The sequence below is a fragment of the Eubalaena glacialis genome, chromosome 7, assembly GCF_028564815.1.
Source record: "Eubalaena glacialis isolate mEubGla1 chromosome 7, mEubGla1.1.hap2.+ XY, whole genome shotgun sequence".
Classification (NCBI taxonomy): domain Eukaryota; kingdom Metazoa; phylum Chordata; class Mammalia; order Artiodactyla; family Balaenidae; genus Eubalaena; species Eubalaena glacialis.
In genome coordinates, this window is record NC_083722.1 from 34,286,714 (window position 1) to 34,303,483 (window position 16,770).

Genomic DNA, 16,770 nt, shown 5'->3' on the forward strand with positions numbered 1-16,770 from the left:
AGTCCAGGCTGGGGATAGGAGGCCCTTTAAGGTTTCTGCCATGATTTCTTCTCAACTGTTCAGTTTGAAAATATTTGCCCATACTGAGATGAGAGACTTAAATGGAGAAGATGAGGTGCTCAGGAACCCAGTCTTTTATAATCATGGAGAACTAAGCAAAAAGAGGTTTTCGCCATCTGGACCATCTGGAAGGGCCCTAAGCTTGGTCTAGGTGTCTGAGGAGAAGGAACAGGCAGGGACTGTGTAAGTCTAGTGATGCTATTTTCAGGAAGCTCTGGCAGGATGTTTTGAGCTTCCTCTGATAGAGTCTCAGCCTGTGACAGAACCTAAATTTACTCTGTCCCTTAGGGAGGCAGGAGCTGCCCACCAATCAACTAAGCCCTCATTTCCCCTGGCTAAGATGACTGGGGACTTGCCTGGTGGGAAGGCAAGGTGGGGGTGAGGGAGGGCAGGAGAATGTGGGGGAAGGGCAGAATAGGTCTAAAAAGTACCCCTCTGGGAGAAACTTACCCTGGTCTGAATGTAGTTTGAACTTTTTAGAACGTGACAGAAGTAAAGGTATATTTAACAATACAAAAGAAAATACTAAGATAATCAATTGGCTGGTAGAGAAGAGGGAAGGAGAAATATATTAATTCCATCATTGCTTTGGTTGGTATTCATAGACTTCCAACCAGAGTCATAGGTATAAAAGTAACTTCTAAGACGAAAATACTAAACTAAATTTCATTATAAGAAACACAAAAACAAAGCAAAGAAAATGCAGGTGACATGGTGAGATGACTGCTTCATATCAGAACCTTTGGAATTCAGTTAAAGAAGTTCTCAGAGGAAAATTCACACCCTTAACAAGAATTAAGCATCTTACTCAAATAGCTAGTTAATTTTAAAGGAGAAAAATGACATAACTAATACATAAATAAAAGAGCTTATTCTTTGAAGTAAAATGAAATAAAGTGTTAGCTATCTTTACTCAAGAAGATGGATGAAATAAATGACAAGGGGGAAATCATCACAGATATAAACACAAGGAAAAAAAATAACAAGATTATTTTGTGCTGGTGGTGGTGGTAGAGTGGGAATGACTGTAAAGGGGCCTGAAAGAACTTTTGGGGGTGATTAAATGTTCTCTATCATGTTTGTGGTAGTGGTTACATGGGTGTATACATTTGTCAAAACTCATCATTTAAATAGGTGTACTTTACTGCATGTAAATTATATTTTGATAAAATTTATTTTAAAAAATACTTGAAAGGTCATTGGGGAATAGTTAAAATAATCTTAGAGGAAAAAAATCTTTAAAGTATTACACAAAACTCAGCAGCCATAAAAGAATTCATAGATACATTAAAACTGACACATTAGGATAAATTAAAAAAAGACTGATACTTTTCCCTTTATGACAAAAACACCATAAACAAAAGTAAAAACACAAAATGAAGAAAAATTTTGCAGCTCATACAAAGGCAGATGGCTCATTTCCCTAATCCCTACAAATCAACTAGAAAACAAATACTTAATAGAATACAGTCACAGGATACATACCTATAGCTCACACAAAAAGAAATATAAACATAATAAAGATGTTTAACTTCATCTAAGGGAAATACAAATTAAAAGTACATTGAGGGCTTCCCTGGTGGCGCAGTGGTTGAGAATCTGCCTGTCAATGCAGGAGACACGGGTTCGAGCCCTGGTCTGGGAAGATCCCACATGCCGCGGAGAAACTAGGCCTGTGAGCCACAACTTCTGAGCCTGCGCGTCTGGAGCCTGTGCTCCGCAACAAGAGAGGCCACGATAGTGAGAGGCCCGCGCTCCGCGATGAAGAGTGGCCCCCACTTGCCCCAACTAGAGAAAGCCCTCGCACAGAAACGAAGACCCAACACAGCCAAAAAGAAATTAATTAATTAATTAATTAAAAAAACAAAAAAGTACGTTGAGAGTGATTTTAAAAGAAAGTGGTTAGAGAAATCTGAAAATTCTCTCCTCCATAAAAGAAACAAGAAAACTGGCAAAAACAGAATCAACTTTTTCAGAACTCTGGAAATTAACAATGGCTTGCATCAATCCAAGGAGTATTTACTCAAGAAAAATGGCTTTCCCCTGCCCCTATTTGATTTAAAAGACAACTTCATTAAGCAATAATTATATACCCGTGTTGATGGGTACACCATTTATTAAGATGTAACTTTTATGACAATAACAATATGAAGAAGGGGGGAGGGAATGGGGCTATATTGTATCAGTTTTTGTATATTATTGAAATTAAGTTGGTATTAATCTGAACTAGATTGTTTTAAATTAAAATGCTAACTGTAATCCCTACAGCAAGAAAATAGCACAAATTATATAGTAAAAGAGATGACAAGGGAATTAAACTTAACTCATTTAATATAACAAAAGACAGTGAAGGAATAGAGGAGAAAAAAAGACATAAGACAAGTAGAAAACAAATAACAAGATGGAAGACATAAATCTTACCTCACCAGTAATTATACGGAATGTAAATAGATTAAACATTCCAATTAAAAGGCAGAGATTGGCAGAATGGATTAAAAAACACATGATCCAACCATATGCTGTCTCAAGGAGACAAACTTTAGATTGAAAAACACAAGTTGGCTGAAAGTAAAAGAATGGAAAAACATAAAGCATGCAAACTAGCTATAAAGCACTGGAGTAGCTATACTAATATCAGACAAAATAGACTTCAGGACATAAATTGTTACTAGTGATAAAGAAAGGACATTCTATAATGATAAAAGACTCAACCCATTAAGAAGATATAACGATGATAAACATATGGGTACCTAACAACGGAGTTTCAAAATACAGCAAAAACTGATAGAACTGAAGGGAGAAATAAAGAGTAATGGTTGTAGACTTCAATATTCCACTTTCAAAAATGATAGGACAAGTAGGTGGAAGATCAGCAAGGCAAGAGTAGACATGAACAACACTATAAACCAACTAGACCTCACAGATAACTACACAACACTCCACCCAACAGCAGCAGAATACACATTCTTCTCAAGTATACATGTAACAGTCTCCAGGATAGACCATATATTTGACCATCATCAAGTCTAAATAAATTTAAAAGGATTGAAATCATACAAAGTATGTTTTCTGACCATAATGGTATGAAATTAGAAGTCAATAACAGAAGTAAATTTCGGAAACTCACGAATATGTGGAAATTAAACAACTCACTCCTAAATAACAAACAGGAAAAAGAAATCACAAGAGAAATTAGAAATACTTTGAAATGAATGAATATAATTTCACAGCATACCAAAACTTAGGTGATTCAGCAAGTCAGTGCTTAGAGGGAAATTTATAGCAGTAAATACCTATATTAAAAAAAAAAAAAAAAGAAGAAGAAAGATCTCAAATTAACAACCTAACTTTCCACCTCAAGAAACTAGAAACAGAAGAGCAAACTAAACTCAAAGCAAGTAGAAGGAAGGAAATAATAAAAATTAGAGCAGAAATAAATGAAATAGAGAACAGAAAAACAATAGAAAAAAATCAGCAAAACCAAGAGTTGTTCTTTGACCAGATCAACAAAATTTACAAACCTTAGCTAGATTGGACAAGAAACAAAGAGAAGACGACTCAAATTACTAAATCAGGAATGAAAGTGGAAGGAGAACTACTGACCTTATGAAATAAAAAGGATTATAAGAAATATTATGAACAACTGTATACCAACAAATTAGATAACTTAGATGAAATGGACAAATTCCCAGAAAGACACAAACTACTGACACTGACTTAGGAAGAAATAGAAAATCTGAATAGACGTATGCCAAGTAAAGAGGTTTAATTAGTAATCAAAAAACTTCCCAAAAGAGAAGCCCATGCCCAGATGGCTTCACTGGTGAGTTCTACCGAACACTGAAAGAATTTTAAAACCAATCCTTCACAAACTCTTCCAAAAAACAGAAGAGGAAGGAATACTTCCCAACTCATTCTATGAGGCCAGTTTTACTTTGATACAAAAACCAGACAAAGAGATCACAAGAAAACTACAGATCAACATTCCTTATGAATGTAGATGCAAAAATCTTCAACAAAACACTAGCGAATAGGACCTAGGAACAAATAGAAAGGATTATACACCATGACAAAGTGAGATTTATTCTAGGAATGCAAGGTTGATTCTACATTTGAAAATCAATACGATACACCATATTAATAGAAAAAACCCCCCAAACCACATGATCACTTCAATGGGTGACGGAAAAAGCATTTGACAAAACCCAACACTCTATCATGATAAAAACACTCAACAAACTAGGAATAGTATGGGATTTCGTCAACCTGATAAAGAACATCTATAAAAAATTCACAGCTAACATCATACTTAAAGGTAAAAAACTAAAAACTTTTCCCCTACAGTTGAGAACAAGACAAGCATGTCCACTCTTGTCACTTTTATTCAACATTGTACTGTAGGATCTAGCAAGTGCAAATTAGGCAAGAAAAAGAAATAAAAGGCATCCAGATTGGAAAGGAAGAAGTAACATTATCTCTATTCGCAGATAACATGATCTTGTATATAGAAAATGCTAAGGAGTGCACCCAAACCAAAAAAACTTAGAGCTAACAAATGAATTCAGCAAAGTTTCAGGATACAAAACCAATATGCAAAAATCAGTTTTATTTCTATACTTTAGCAATGAACAACCCAAAATGAAATTAAGAAAACAATTCCATTTATAATAGTACCAAGAATAATAAAATTATTTAGGTATAAACTTAACAAAAGAGGTGTAGGATTTGTGCATTAAAAACTACAAAACATCACTGAAAGAAATTAAAGAAGACCTACATATATGGAAAAGTTATGCCACTTTCATGGATCAGAAAACTTAATATTGCTAAGACAGCAATTCTCTGCAAATTGATTTATAGATTCAACATAATCTCTATCAAAATTACAGCTCTCCTTTTTGTGGAAACTGACAAGCTGATCTAAAAGTCATATGGAAATGCAAGGGACCCAGAATAGCCAAAACAATCTTGAAAATGAATAATAAAGTTGGAAGACTCACACCTCCTGATTTTAAAACTTACTACAAAGCTGCAATAATCAGGACTGTGTGTACTGGCATAAGGATAGACACATAGGCCAACGGAATAAAATTGAGAGTTCAGAAATAAACTCATACATCTAATAAAACCATACATCAATGAGAGTGTTCAGTCATTTAAATGGGGGAAAGAATAGTCTTTTCAATAAGTGGTGCTGAGAAAGTGTATATCCACATGCAGAAGAATGAATTTGGAAACTTACCATTCACTATATGCAAAAATTAACTCAAAATAATCAAAGACCTAAATAAAAGCTAAAACTATAAAACTCTTAGAAGAGAACAGAGAAAAAAAATCTTTGTGGCCTAAGGTTGGCAATGGTTTCTAAGATATGATACCAAAAGCACAAGCAACCAAAAAACAAAAACAAAACAGATAAACTGGACTTCATCAAAACAAAACACTTTTGTGCTGCAAAACAGTACCATCATGAATGTGAAAAGACAATTTACAGAATGAGAGAAAATATTTGTAAATCAAATCTGGTAAGGGTCTAGTATCTGGAATATATAAGAAACTCTTCAAGCTCAACAAAAAGGCAAATATTCCAACAACAAATGGACAGAGGATTTGAATAGACATTTCTCCAAGAAGATATACAAGTGGCCAATAAGCTCATAAAAAAATGATCAACATCATTAGTCATTAAGGAAATGCAAATCAACACCACAATGAGATACCACTTCACAATCACTAGAATGGCTATAATCAAAAAAACAAATAATAACAATTGTTTGTGAAGATGTGAATAACTGGAATCCTTACACATTGCTGGTGGGAATGTAAATGGTACAGCAACTTTGGAGAACAATTTGACAGTTCCTTAAAGAGCTAAACAGAGAGTTTCTGTATGACCCAACAATTCCATTCCTAGGTATATACTGAAGAGAACTGAAAACATATGTTCATACAAAAACCTGTACACAAATGTTTATCGTAGCATTATTCATAATAACCAAAAAGTGGAAACAACCCAAATATCCATTAGCTCATAAATGCATAAACAAAATGTGGCATATCCATAAAAAGGAATGTTATTCAGCCACAAAAAGGAATTCTACAACATGGAAGAACCTTGAAAAGATTATGTTAATGGATCTCACCTTATTATATAAGATGGAATCAGTTCATCTCAAAGCCTCCCTGGCCTCCGGTCTAGCTCTGATTCTAATTTCTGCCATAGTTGCATTCATGACTGTTAAGAGTTAAGAAAGATCTAAGTTTCATGCTTTAGAAACACAGGCTTTTATTTTGACAAAGATACAGATAAAGGCTAGCATATTTAATATGTATACTATACAGTATCTTAAAAAGGAGACTTGGGGGCATATCTTTGTATTACATGTAATAAAAGAATCATGGTCCCTTCAGATGATTTTTGTTTAACATATACATTCTTGAATTTCTTCTTCATCTTTATTCTCCTTGACATCAGCCACTCTGACAAATCCTGAAAATAGGAACATAAAGAGTAATACAAACACAAAGAATTTCCTCAGCAATTACAAATTTAACTCATGGCCTGGAATAGGAGGAGATTTGCTGGGCCCTAAAGCAAGAAACCATATTCTTTCCTCTCTTTTACTTGCCCATATCTTATCATTTACCTCCACAGACATTACATTGTGGTTTCTAAGGCCTTCTTTCTCCCTTAGTGACCATCCAGCTACTCCAAGGGAACAATCTATTTGTTTAAGCTGGGACCAAGGAGGAACTTCCTATGCCTAAGGGTTATAGATGCTGAAACAAAGGGTCAAGAGAGGCTCTTACACTGTTGAACAATATAAGGGGTCTCTGTCTAGGCTGGGTCCGGCACTGTGAGAGAAGGACAATTACCTCTGGAGCAAGGACTAATCCTAATATCTGTCTGTCCCTTCTTATTTGGAGGTACAGTCTTTGACTGCTTGTGAGTAAGAATCTGAGACTGTTCTTTATGTCTCTCAGACAAGGGTTCCAGGAAGGAATGCTTACTCTGCAAATTTCCTTCAAAGGAGTTATTTTCCTCCAGGAATTCTCCCTCTATCCAAATCCTGGTCAAGCAGGTGTCAAAAGGTCTGATGATGTTAGTCAAGGACATGGACTCTCTCTTTCCGTATCTCATTACAGAGGCTTTAAGCTCAGAGACCCACTGGTGATAGACAGGGCAGGTCACACATCGAGAGAAGAACTCCTTAAAGTACTGAAAGGAAGCGAAGGTTCATTAGCTCAGGGATTAGTACCTTCTTTCCTCCACTCCACTCCATCAGAACTTACAGCAGTCCCCACTCAGCATACTCACTCAGGGCTGGGGTAACAGAAAGGAGTAAAGTAGGCCCAGATGGTAAAGTAGGCCCAGAAAGTCTGTTTTGAGATACAGAGGAACTGGAATGTTTTAGACTCAGAAGGCAGGGATGCAGGGAGATGTGTCAAACTATAGACTGAGCCAGAGTGGTCCATTGAGAAGGGCTAAGTGTTAACATTTTAATGGTACTGGGTAGTAGCTGTGCAAATCCAGAAAGTTAAGGAATCCAGTCCTGACCATGCAAGAATATCTGGGAGGATACATGAGGTAGGTGGAAAGACTTTCTAGGTGGAGTAAAAACAGGGTTCAAGGGGGAAAAAGAGACAGAGGCAGCAAGGAGAAGAGTAAGGGAGAGATGCAGGTGGCAGAAAGAGTACCATAACTTAGGTGTTAGTTGAAGGGTAACGGAGACAGGTACCTTGAGGGTTTGGCGGGGAGTCTCTGAGGGAGTATGCGTGAAGACACCCTGTGGTATCTTCTGTAACATTAGCACATGGCACTCTAGGAATCGGACAAAGCCATGTGAACCAAATAGTGAGGCATTGGTTCTTTTCACCAACTGGCGAGCCTTGGAGAAGTGGTGCTCAAATAGCTTCCACTGTGAGTCCTGGGCAAACCTGAAAGGGAAGAATCACAGCTCTCAGCTCTCTCCCCTGCTTACCAACCATGGCTCTTTCATAGAACTGTCACTTTTTTAAAGCTCTAAGATCTCCTGGACAGTCAGAATTGTGATTCTGGTAAGTGGCCAAGGCTACTAACTCACATGTAAGGAGACTTAAAAGGAAACCAATGATATTCAGCCTTGCCATGGGTTATCTTGCACTTAAATGTAACTCTAAACCAAACCCTTGATCTATAAGCCCAAACCTGTTAAGGGACAAGAAGAACCCTACAAATAAGATGGGGGGTAAATGGGAGGTGAATGGTCTTTAGAAGTGGGTTGGATGAGAGAAGCCGCCGCAATGAGAAGCCCACACACTGCAATGAAGAGTAGCCCCCACTCGCTGCAACTAGAGAAAAACCGCACGCAGCAACGAAGACCCAACACAGCCAAAAATAAATAAATAAAATAAATAAATTTATTAAAAAAAAACAAAAACAAAGAAGTGGGTTGGAGATGTGGAACAGTCCTGCCTGGGAGGGCAAAAGGCAATAGTTTAAATGAGTTCATGGTGTCTTCAAATTTCTACCCTTTCCCACAGCCCTGAGTAACACGCTGGTACCCCACATTACCACATGGCCAGAGAGGAGTGGACCCCCAGCATGACATTGCTCTGAGAATTTAGAATGCAGCTGTGCTCATAATGTTGAATGAAATGCAGACATTCCCCAAAGGGCCGACACAGCCATCCTGTGGACAGAGAAAGTAACCAAGTTAGTATAAGTTGTCCATGTAGGAAGTGGTATAGAAGGTGTGTGGTACAGGGGAGGAGACAGCACCTGAAAGGCAGACATCCCTGAAAGGCAGACATCCCTGAATCACAACGTGGTTCCTAGACCTTAAGGAACCAGAAGCCAGGAGCAGAGGCCATGCCTGAGGGACAGGCTCATGACTGCCTGTGTTCCAAACCCAGGACCCCACCTGAGGTCTGAATCCCTCAGGAGTACAGCAGAGCCCGGCACAAATTTACCTTTTCCATAGAGCAGCAGATCTAAGCAAGCAGAATAGAAGCAGGCCAGGCCAAGGACATCATGACCCTGGGAAATGAGCGCCCACTGACTCTCCAGCACATGGACACACAGATCAAATCTGCCAAGAAACAGAGCCACTGGGACCAGCTAGAGAATGGGGAGGACAGTATAGGAGAGGAGGGAATCTTACACCTTCAAAGCAGCCTAATATCCCCTAAATCTCCTCTCCATAACTCTATTTATATAGAGAGCATCTGTGCCTGGGATCAGACCTGTCTCTAAGGCAACGGAAGTGGGAAAATGACTCTGAGACAATTTCCAGGGTCTTGATCAATTACCTACCTCCCTGCAGAAAAATGGGGGAAAAAAGGAATATCTGGTAGCTCAGACTCTGCATTTCTACTCCTGACCCCTCAAACTTAAGACAATGCTTCCTGGAGTGACTAGAGAAGTGACAGTCCTGGCTGTGGAGAGGGAACAGTTTCTCCCTCTCCACTCTAAGCTTCTCTGGAAGATCATACCCTCCCTTCTAAGGCAACAAATACAAAGGACAGAAAATGATCTTAATACTTTTTCTTCAGAAATGCAGATCTGAAGAGAACTGAGAGAACCAGATTCTCCAGAGCTGGTTTCTTGAGGTGTCTGCATATCTCACGAGCTTGAAAACCTAAGGAGGTTAAAGAGCATCATGTGAGGTCTAGAGGTGAACCTGGCCTCTCTAAAAGCCCTAGACCCACCAGCGTCAGGCCCCATTACCCAGCCTGATGGAGAAGTCAAGATGGCCGAGGCAGAGCTTGGTGTAGGCCAAGGCCTGCATGAGCTGGGCTGTGGCCAACAATCCCTCCCTGGAGAACCAACATAGGCTGTTCTTCTGAATGGCCATCTGCTCACAATGCAGCCACTTCTCCTTGTCACCCATGTTCTGGGAGAACTGGGAGAGGGCCACGTAGGTAGAGACAACCTGCAGGGCAACAAACATGGGGTAAATATTCTGACTGTAAAGTCAGGCTGCATCTCCATCTCGTCCCTTTCCTGCATAAGAGCCCCCTGCGTGCTTTGCTGCTCACTCAGTCAGCACTCCTGGGGGCCCCACCACTCACCTCAACTCCAGCTATGAAAACACACTCCTTCTCACCCCTGCACTTCTAATTTGATCATTCTCACTGCCTGTTCTTGAAACAAACCACTTTCTCCATCTGCGCCTCTTGTTTCTCCCCAATCCAAGACTTTCCCCTTCAAAACGCTGGCCAAACTGCACCTCTTCTATGTTTTCCCTAATTAAGTCCTCTGATTCTTGCCCCTTAGAACTCTTCAGAACTGCTGCCTAGATCTCTGTTATGAGTTGCGTGCACATTTGGCATCATTGATGACACTCTTGAAACACCGTGTTCGTTAGGTTTCCAATAGAATAATCTTATTAAAATATAAGCAGACTTGGTCACTCCACTTCTAGGAAGCCACTAACAGCTTCCCACCTTCTTTAGAGTAAAAGCCAAAACCCCTACAGTGGCCTACAAGGCCTGCACCATCTCCCATCCCCCTCCCTAGACTGACTCATCTCCTGGCTCTTCCACCTCTCCTCCCTCCCCTCTAGTCACACTGCCCTCCTCACTGTTCCTCAAACACAGAGGGCGTGCCTTGTGCATTCGCTATGCCCTCTTCCTCTCCACCCTTCTCCCAGATAGCCATGTGGCTTACTTTCTCATCTCCTTCAGATAGTTGCCCACATGCCACCTGCTCAGTAAGGCTTTCCCTACCATCTTATTAAAATTGCATCCCCACCCCCCGCCCCGCAGCCAGTTCCCAGAACTCCATGCCCTCTGGTCTTCACGTAATTTTTCTTCATTGTATTTATTATCACCTAACATACGACATATTTCACTTATCTGTTTCCCTGGAACCAAGATCAGTGCCTGGCACAGAATAGGTGTTCGTCAAATATTTGTTGAACAAATGGATAAAAGAGAGATATAGACAGATGGACACTAAAATTAGGAAGACATATTTCCCTTTCTTCTTTTTTCCTAAGTCAGCAATTCTGATCCTTTTTTTAGACCACTGGCTTCTCTGAGAATCTGATGAAAGCTATGATCCCTTCCCTACTTCCTATCACTTCCCAAATGCTCTTTTGAACACACACACAAAAGTCAACATTCATTTCAGAGAGTTCACAGATAGCTTCGTACCTGGAAGCCCATCTATAAACTGCAAATTGAGAACCCTGCTCAAACCCAAATCAGTGGTGTCCTGCTAAGTCTGGGTTACTGTGGAACCACACTTAACCAGGGACTTGGCAGGGTCTCTCCCCCTAGCATTTTAGGTTTCTGCGTGAGGACAGAGGTAAACCAAGGGCTGGCTTACCTGGGCTTCACTGGCAGACTCCTTGGCTGAATTCTCCTGCATAACAGTGGCCAGGTAGGCAAACCTGCGGCTGCTGGCTGTGGCCTCCAGGTTGTACAGCTGCCAGAGCAGGGAGAGGCATTGCACCTGCTGCTGCAGGATTGCCAGCTTCTTCTTACTGGTGTGAAGCAAAGGGTGGTTAGCGTGCCCTTATTCTTCACCAGTGTCCGCTATCCTTCCCCACAAGAAATCTGAGTCTACTCACCCAGACTTTCAGACTCAGAAAGGTTCCTGGGATCCCACTACTTCTAACCCAATATGCCTTTTAAATTCATCCCTCTCGACCAGAGAAAAAGTTTTCAAAGAGGTTTTTTAAAAAAGGTTTCATTCTTTGAATTGCTCTTTTGGTTGAATACATTTCCTATAAATTATTATAGCTCAATAACCAGGTAGCAATTTAGTATTATGTGTATATATATCAGAGAAATAATATTGATATTAAATTGCCATATATGTGTATGTGTATCTTTATTTGAAAGACACAGGATAGTACCATACTCCAAAAACAAAAGAAGTCCTCATTCAGCTACAATGAATTGGCTGTAAAAAGACCAGTCTTTATAGTCAAATAGGCAAAACTCCAGGCTGGGTCCTAGTTTAGTTCTCTGTGGCCCTAAATGGAAACAGGACAAGTTGGCTAGGCTTCTCACTTCTCACTAGGATTGTCTGGGGGTTGGCTCAGGGAACAGGAACGCCAGCATTTCTCTAGGAATGTTTGGAAGATGACACCAAACCAGGTCCAAGGGAAATTCCTTTTCAGCAGACGAAGGGCTTGCCTAGCCAAGTTTTTGGCCAAGGTGATCTGTCCCATGTTGAAACAGACCTGGAGACGGTAAAATGAGAAACAGTAATGTAAATGTGGGAAGAGTATTAAGGACAAGGTTCTAGATGTAACACACTGGCTTTTATTTTGGAATGTGTACTTGGGGCCCTTGAGGTGCTAGAGTGAGCTGAGTTGGAGCAGAGCCTGGCCACGGTACCAGGCACCAGTAGGGCCACGAGCCAAGTAAAGGAGTGAGAAAACAGAATTACGGAGAAAGCACTCTCCTTTCTCATCTCCCACACATTTGTCAGTGAGTAGTAGAGGAAGGCTATGATTTAGAAAGTGATGCTCCTAGACTCAGATGGGATTATCATTTGGGCAGAGACTGAGATGCTTCAGATGCCATGGAAAGCATCTGAGATATCACCAAATCCCGTATCCCTCTTCATAAACAAGTTGTACCACCATAGTGCATTTGAGGGTAGGATCTGAGGAACTACCTTGAGGTTATCATATACCTGCATGTTCTATGGCTAAATCCTCCAAGAAAATGATAAAGTCTATGGTAATTTCTGAACAATCTTAGGAAGACTGCACAATAATTCTTTCTTATAAAGGGAAAGAAATAATTATTTAACTTTGCTCCAAAGACCTTTTGGTTGAAACACAAATAATGCAATACCTTGGACAACTCTAATATTCCCTTTGGTGTTCAAAGGCATTATACACATTAGGTTTACTCTCCTAACCAAGGTTATCTTAAGGTTCACATTGAAACTAGTTTTTATTTATTTATTTATTTTATTTTATAGCTCAGCTCTCTAACAAAACATCCCCCATGGTTTTATGAAGTCATCATTTATAAACTGATAAATAATCATTCTAACACATTTTGTTCTGTTGGATTTAACAGTAATGAGGCTGGGAGAAGTTGCTGTTATGAGTTATTCATACAGAATAAGTAAGTTTACCCCTATTTGTCCTTTGAAAATGGAATGTCTCATGGCATGCTTTCCCCAGAGTTTCTATTTGATATACAAATCTCATTCCCTGGGGAAATTTGTTATAAATGATATAGAATGATCTACAAGGTATATTTATTTATTTTTAAAACAAGATGTGGAATGGAGTATAGAGAGCTCCTATTTGTATATTACAAAGGAAGGGGAAAGATTATATACATTTATGTATGCTGAGCCCCTCTGGTAGAATACATAAAGAGAGGACACAGTGGCTCACTGGTAGGGCTGTGGGGAGAGACTTTGAAATGTATGTTCTTTTTTTCCTTCTAGCTTTATTGAGACATATTTGACATATAACACTGTGTAACTTTAAGGTGTACAATGTGATGATTTTTTTAATTGAAGGATAACTGACATACAACATTGTATTAGTTTTAGGTGTATAACATAATGATTCAATATATGTATATACTGGAAAATGATCACTACAGTAAGCTTGATTAACATCCATCACCACATATAGTTACAATTTTTTTTCTTGTGACGAGAACTTTTAAGGTCTACTCTCTTAGTAACTTTCAAATATACAGTACAGTATTGTTAACTACCGTCACATGCTGTACATCACATCCCCAGAATTTACACCTTTTGACTTACCTTCACCCATTCTGTTCACCCCTGCATCCCCCTGAATTAGTTTATATACACTCCAGTGAGCAAAGGACATGACAGGCAATTCACAGAAATAAATGACCAATAAACATTTAAAGAAGACTTATAATATCTGATGTTGGTAAGGATGTGAAGAAGTGAGAAAAACTCAAATTCATATAATACTGTAGTGGACAATTTGGCATTATATTTATTAATTGTAAAATCATTCATATTGTCTGCCTTAGCATTTCCACCTCTGGAAACCTCTCTTACAGAAACACTCTCACAAGGGAATAAAGACATATTTACAAAAATATTCACTGTAGAAATGTTTATAATAACCCCAAATTAGAGACAACCTAAATGTACATGAAGAATGGAATGGTTAAGTAAATTTGATATATGGATATAACGTAGTACTTGGCACCTGTAACTATGATTGGATGTATGCCAATATGCAAATATGTTCAATCTGTATTTTTAAGAATAAAAGCCAGATGCAGAAAAAAGACAATGTAGAATTATGATTCTATTTTAAAAATAATGGGAAACAATAATGATATGACTATGTGTGTATAGCTGGTGGAATTCACACCAATTATTAACTATGCTGGGGGTGACATGGGATTAGTAAGTGCTCTTTGACTTTCTACATGTATTTCTGTTTTGAATTTGAATCACATTTATAATTGTACACAAAAAAAGAGATTTTAAAGGAAATAACAGGATATTCCTCAAGGAGAAACAACCCAAACTTCAAGGTTACCCCCTGCCCTCACCTCTGACCGAAGACAGCAGAAAGTGGCCTCCTCAAACTGACAGATCTTCACCTTGTGCTTTTTAAAAAACGAGAATGCTGAGGGTTGGCCCAGAAGGCTGCTTGCCTTCCTCAAATAAAGGAAGGCCTCCAAACAAGACAAGGGATGGAGAAACTGGATTAGGATTTGGATGTTGCTAAGCGTGTGACTGGGGCGAGGGCTAGATCAAGGTTATGATGAATTTGAACTGGGGCAGGATTTAGTTAGAAATGGGGAGCTGGACTGTGTGTGCAGGAGTTGGGGCAGGGCTGGCAGCACATGGTGCTCCTTCACTCCCACTTCATATTTTCTCCTAGACCCATTACAGCTCCTTTCTCTCTCCCACTTTCCTCCGCTTTTCATTGCAAGTTACCTGATGGTAAGAAATCCCTATCAAATTCCCCTAGTCATAGGGCTCAGCTCAGGGGCAGAGAGCAGAGCTTGCTCACCATGTAATTATCTGACAGGTCCAAGGAGGCAGCGGCAGCCTCCAGCAGGTAATAAAACGCACAAGTGGTTTCTCCAATGACCAGGCAGTGCTGGGTGAGAGGTGACAGCACTAACTTCAGGACTTCCTTACAGTGGCAGGGCTTCGTGGTCAACATGTCTTTCTCGGGGCTGGTCTGAGCCAGTTTCCTGTTCAGTTGATCCAGGAACTCCTCCTCTGTTCTTTGTGGAGAGAAGATGAAGAGCTGAGAGTGGCCACACAGTAGCCACTCTTGCTGAGGCATTACCAGGTCTCAAAGCCACTTTGCCCAGGAAGCTTTCCTTTATAATTCATTAATTCTATGTCTATCTTTCTCCTCCATCGCTCCATAAGGTTTTGAAAGTCAGGGACCTGGTCTATAATGGCAAAGCCAAAGTACCTCACAAACTAAAGGAAACGACCACACCTGAAGAGTAAACTAACACTGTTACATGAAAACATAAAAATGATACAAAGCAGTAAGTAATAATACCTTTATCTATTAGCACATTTGAACTCCATCATGGCATATTTGAATATTATTTTACACACCACCACCACCTTATCCTACAATAACGCTGCCATTCAGGTAGGCAAAAATTACCTCCCTTTTACAGATGAGGAAATTGAAGCTCAGAGAGGTTAAGTGACTTATGTATGACCTCACAGCTGAGTAGAACCAAAACTAGAGTTCACCTTTCTGACTACTAGTCCAATGCACTTTCTACAGGCACCACGAGTTCAAAAGAGGTCTGATCTTTCTGAGATAGAATGATTGAAGAAAGTGGGAACTGAGGAGGGCTTTGAAGGATGGTGAACATTCTGTTAAGTGGAAGGATGTGGATGTCACTGAGTATTTTTAAAAAGGAGAACTGTGTGAGCAGAGACACAATAAGTGTGGGGGTGATTCATGTAGAATATAGATTTTTGTTTGAAAACTGAAGGAAATCAGGTTGGATAAATATAATAGGAAACTCGAGAGTGGCTGGTGAATTCAAGGTAGGAACATGTAAAATTGATAAGATAGGCATTGGAAAGCCAGGAGGTACATGGTTATGAAATGTAAAATCATTTTAATATCATCTGGGCTCAAAAATAATTGAGAAGGCAAATTTATAGCTGAAAAAAATCTGCTACATGTACAATACATTTGAGAGCTATTAAATAAAGTTTTTCTTAATCACTAAAAAATAATTTCCCTACAAACAATCAAAAATTGCCTTTCTGATTCTCTGTTAACTTGAATTTTGGGCTGAGTACAAGAGTCACTACTCCTGGGTGGTCAGATGCCTTCCTTGTCTGCAGGTAAGGTGAGTGCCCTAGTTTAATGGTTATCTGTGTCTCACTTCCTGGCCTCCTCCACGCCCACTCTCAGCATCTCCATCTACCTGCAGTGTTCCCTTGTGAAGGCCTCCTGACTTCTGGGTGATTTTGTCTGGAACTGAAAACTGTCTGTAGGGAGAAAGAGATGATTATCTTTAATTGCCCATATTTGTATTAACTGAGAATACTTAAAATTCCTGACTACCTTTCCACTGCAGCTTAGTTCATGACCTAATTGCCTCCCCCATTATAAAAATGATAAGTTTAGGTTTAAAATTAGCCTTACACACAAGATTAGCATGCTAATTTTTTCCTTAAATGCAACTATTTGTGATTCAAATAGTAACTCCTTTCATTCTCAAACTTCCCAAACCAATTCCTAATTCTGTTTG

The 16,770-nt window shown here is 39.4% G+C and overlaps 1 protein-coding gene across 13 annotated transcripts in view; it reads right to left on the bottom strand.

The window, feature by feature from the left end:
* Positions 1 to 6,461: 6,461 nt before the first annotated feature.
* LOC133095216 (adenylate cyclase type 10-like) overlaps positions 6,462 to 16,770 on the bottom strand; it is a 39,116-nt gene continuing 28,807 nt past the window's right edge. For 7 of the 13 annotated variants that reach the window (XM_061196257.1, XM_061196256.1, XM_061196254.1 and 4 more), the window contains 12 exons: positions 16,444 to 16,507; positions 15,039 to 15,258; positions 14,572 to 14,697; positions 12,064 to 12,236; positions 11,375 to 11,531; positions 9,770 to 9,974; positions 9,584 to 9,680; positions 9,013 to 9,131; positions 8,615 to 8,732; positions 7,800 to 7,998; positions 7,072 to 7,279; positions 6,462 to 6,550 (listed from right to left, as the gene is read on the bottom strand). In XM_061196257.1, the coding sequence (XP_061052240.1) occupies positions 6,483 to 6,550; positions 7,072 to 7,279; positions 7,800 to 7,998; positions 8,615 to 8,732; positions 9,013 to 9,131; positions 9,584 to 9,680; positions 9,770 to 9,974; positions 11,375 to 11,531; positions 12,064 to 12,236; positions 14,572 to 14,697; positions 15,039 to 15,258; positions 16,444 to 16,507 (1,754 nt within the window). In that variant the 3' untranslated portion in view covers positions 6,462 to 6,482. Of the gene's footprint in view, positions 6,551 to 7,071; positions 7,280 to 7,799; positions 7,999 to 8,614; positions 8,733 to 9,012; positions 9,132 to 9,583; positions 9,975 to 11,374; positions 11,532 to 12,063; positions 12,237 to 14,571; positions 14,698 to 15,038; positions 15,259 to 16,443; positions 16,508 to 16,770 lie in introns of those variants that run through there. The other 6 variants (XM_061196251.1, XM_061196255.1, XR_009701563.1 and 3 more) reach the window with 6 other exon arrangements.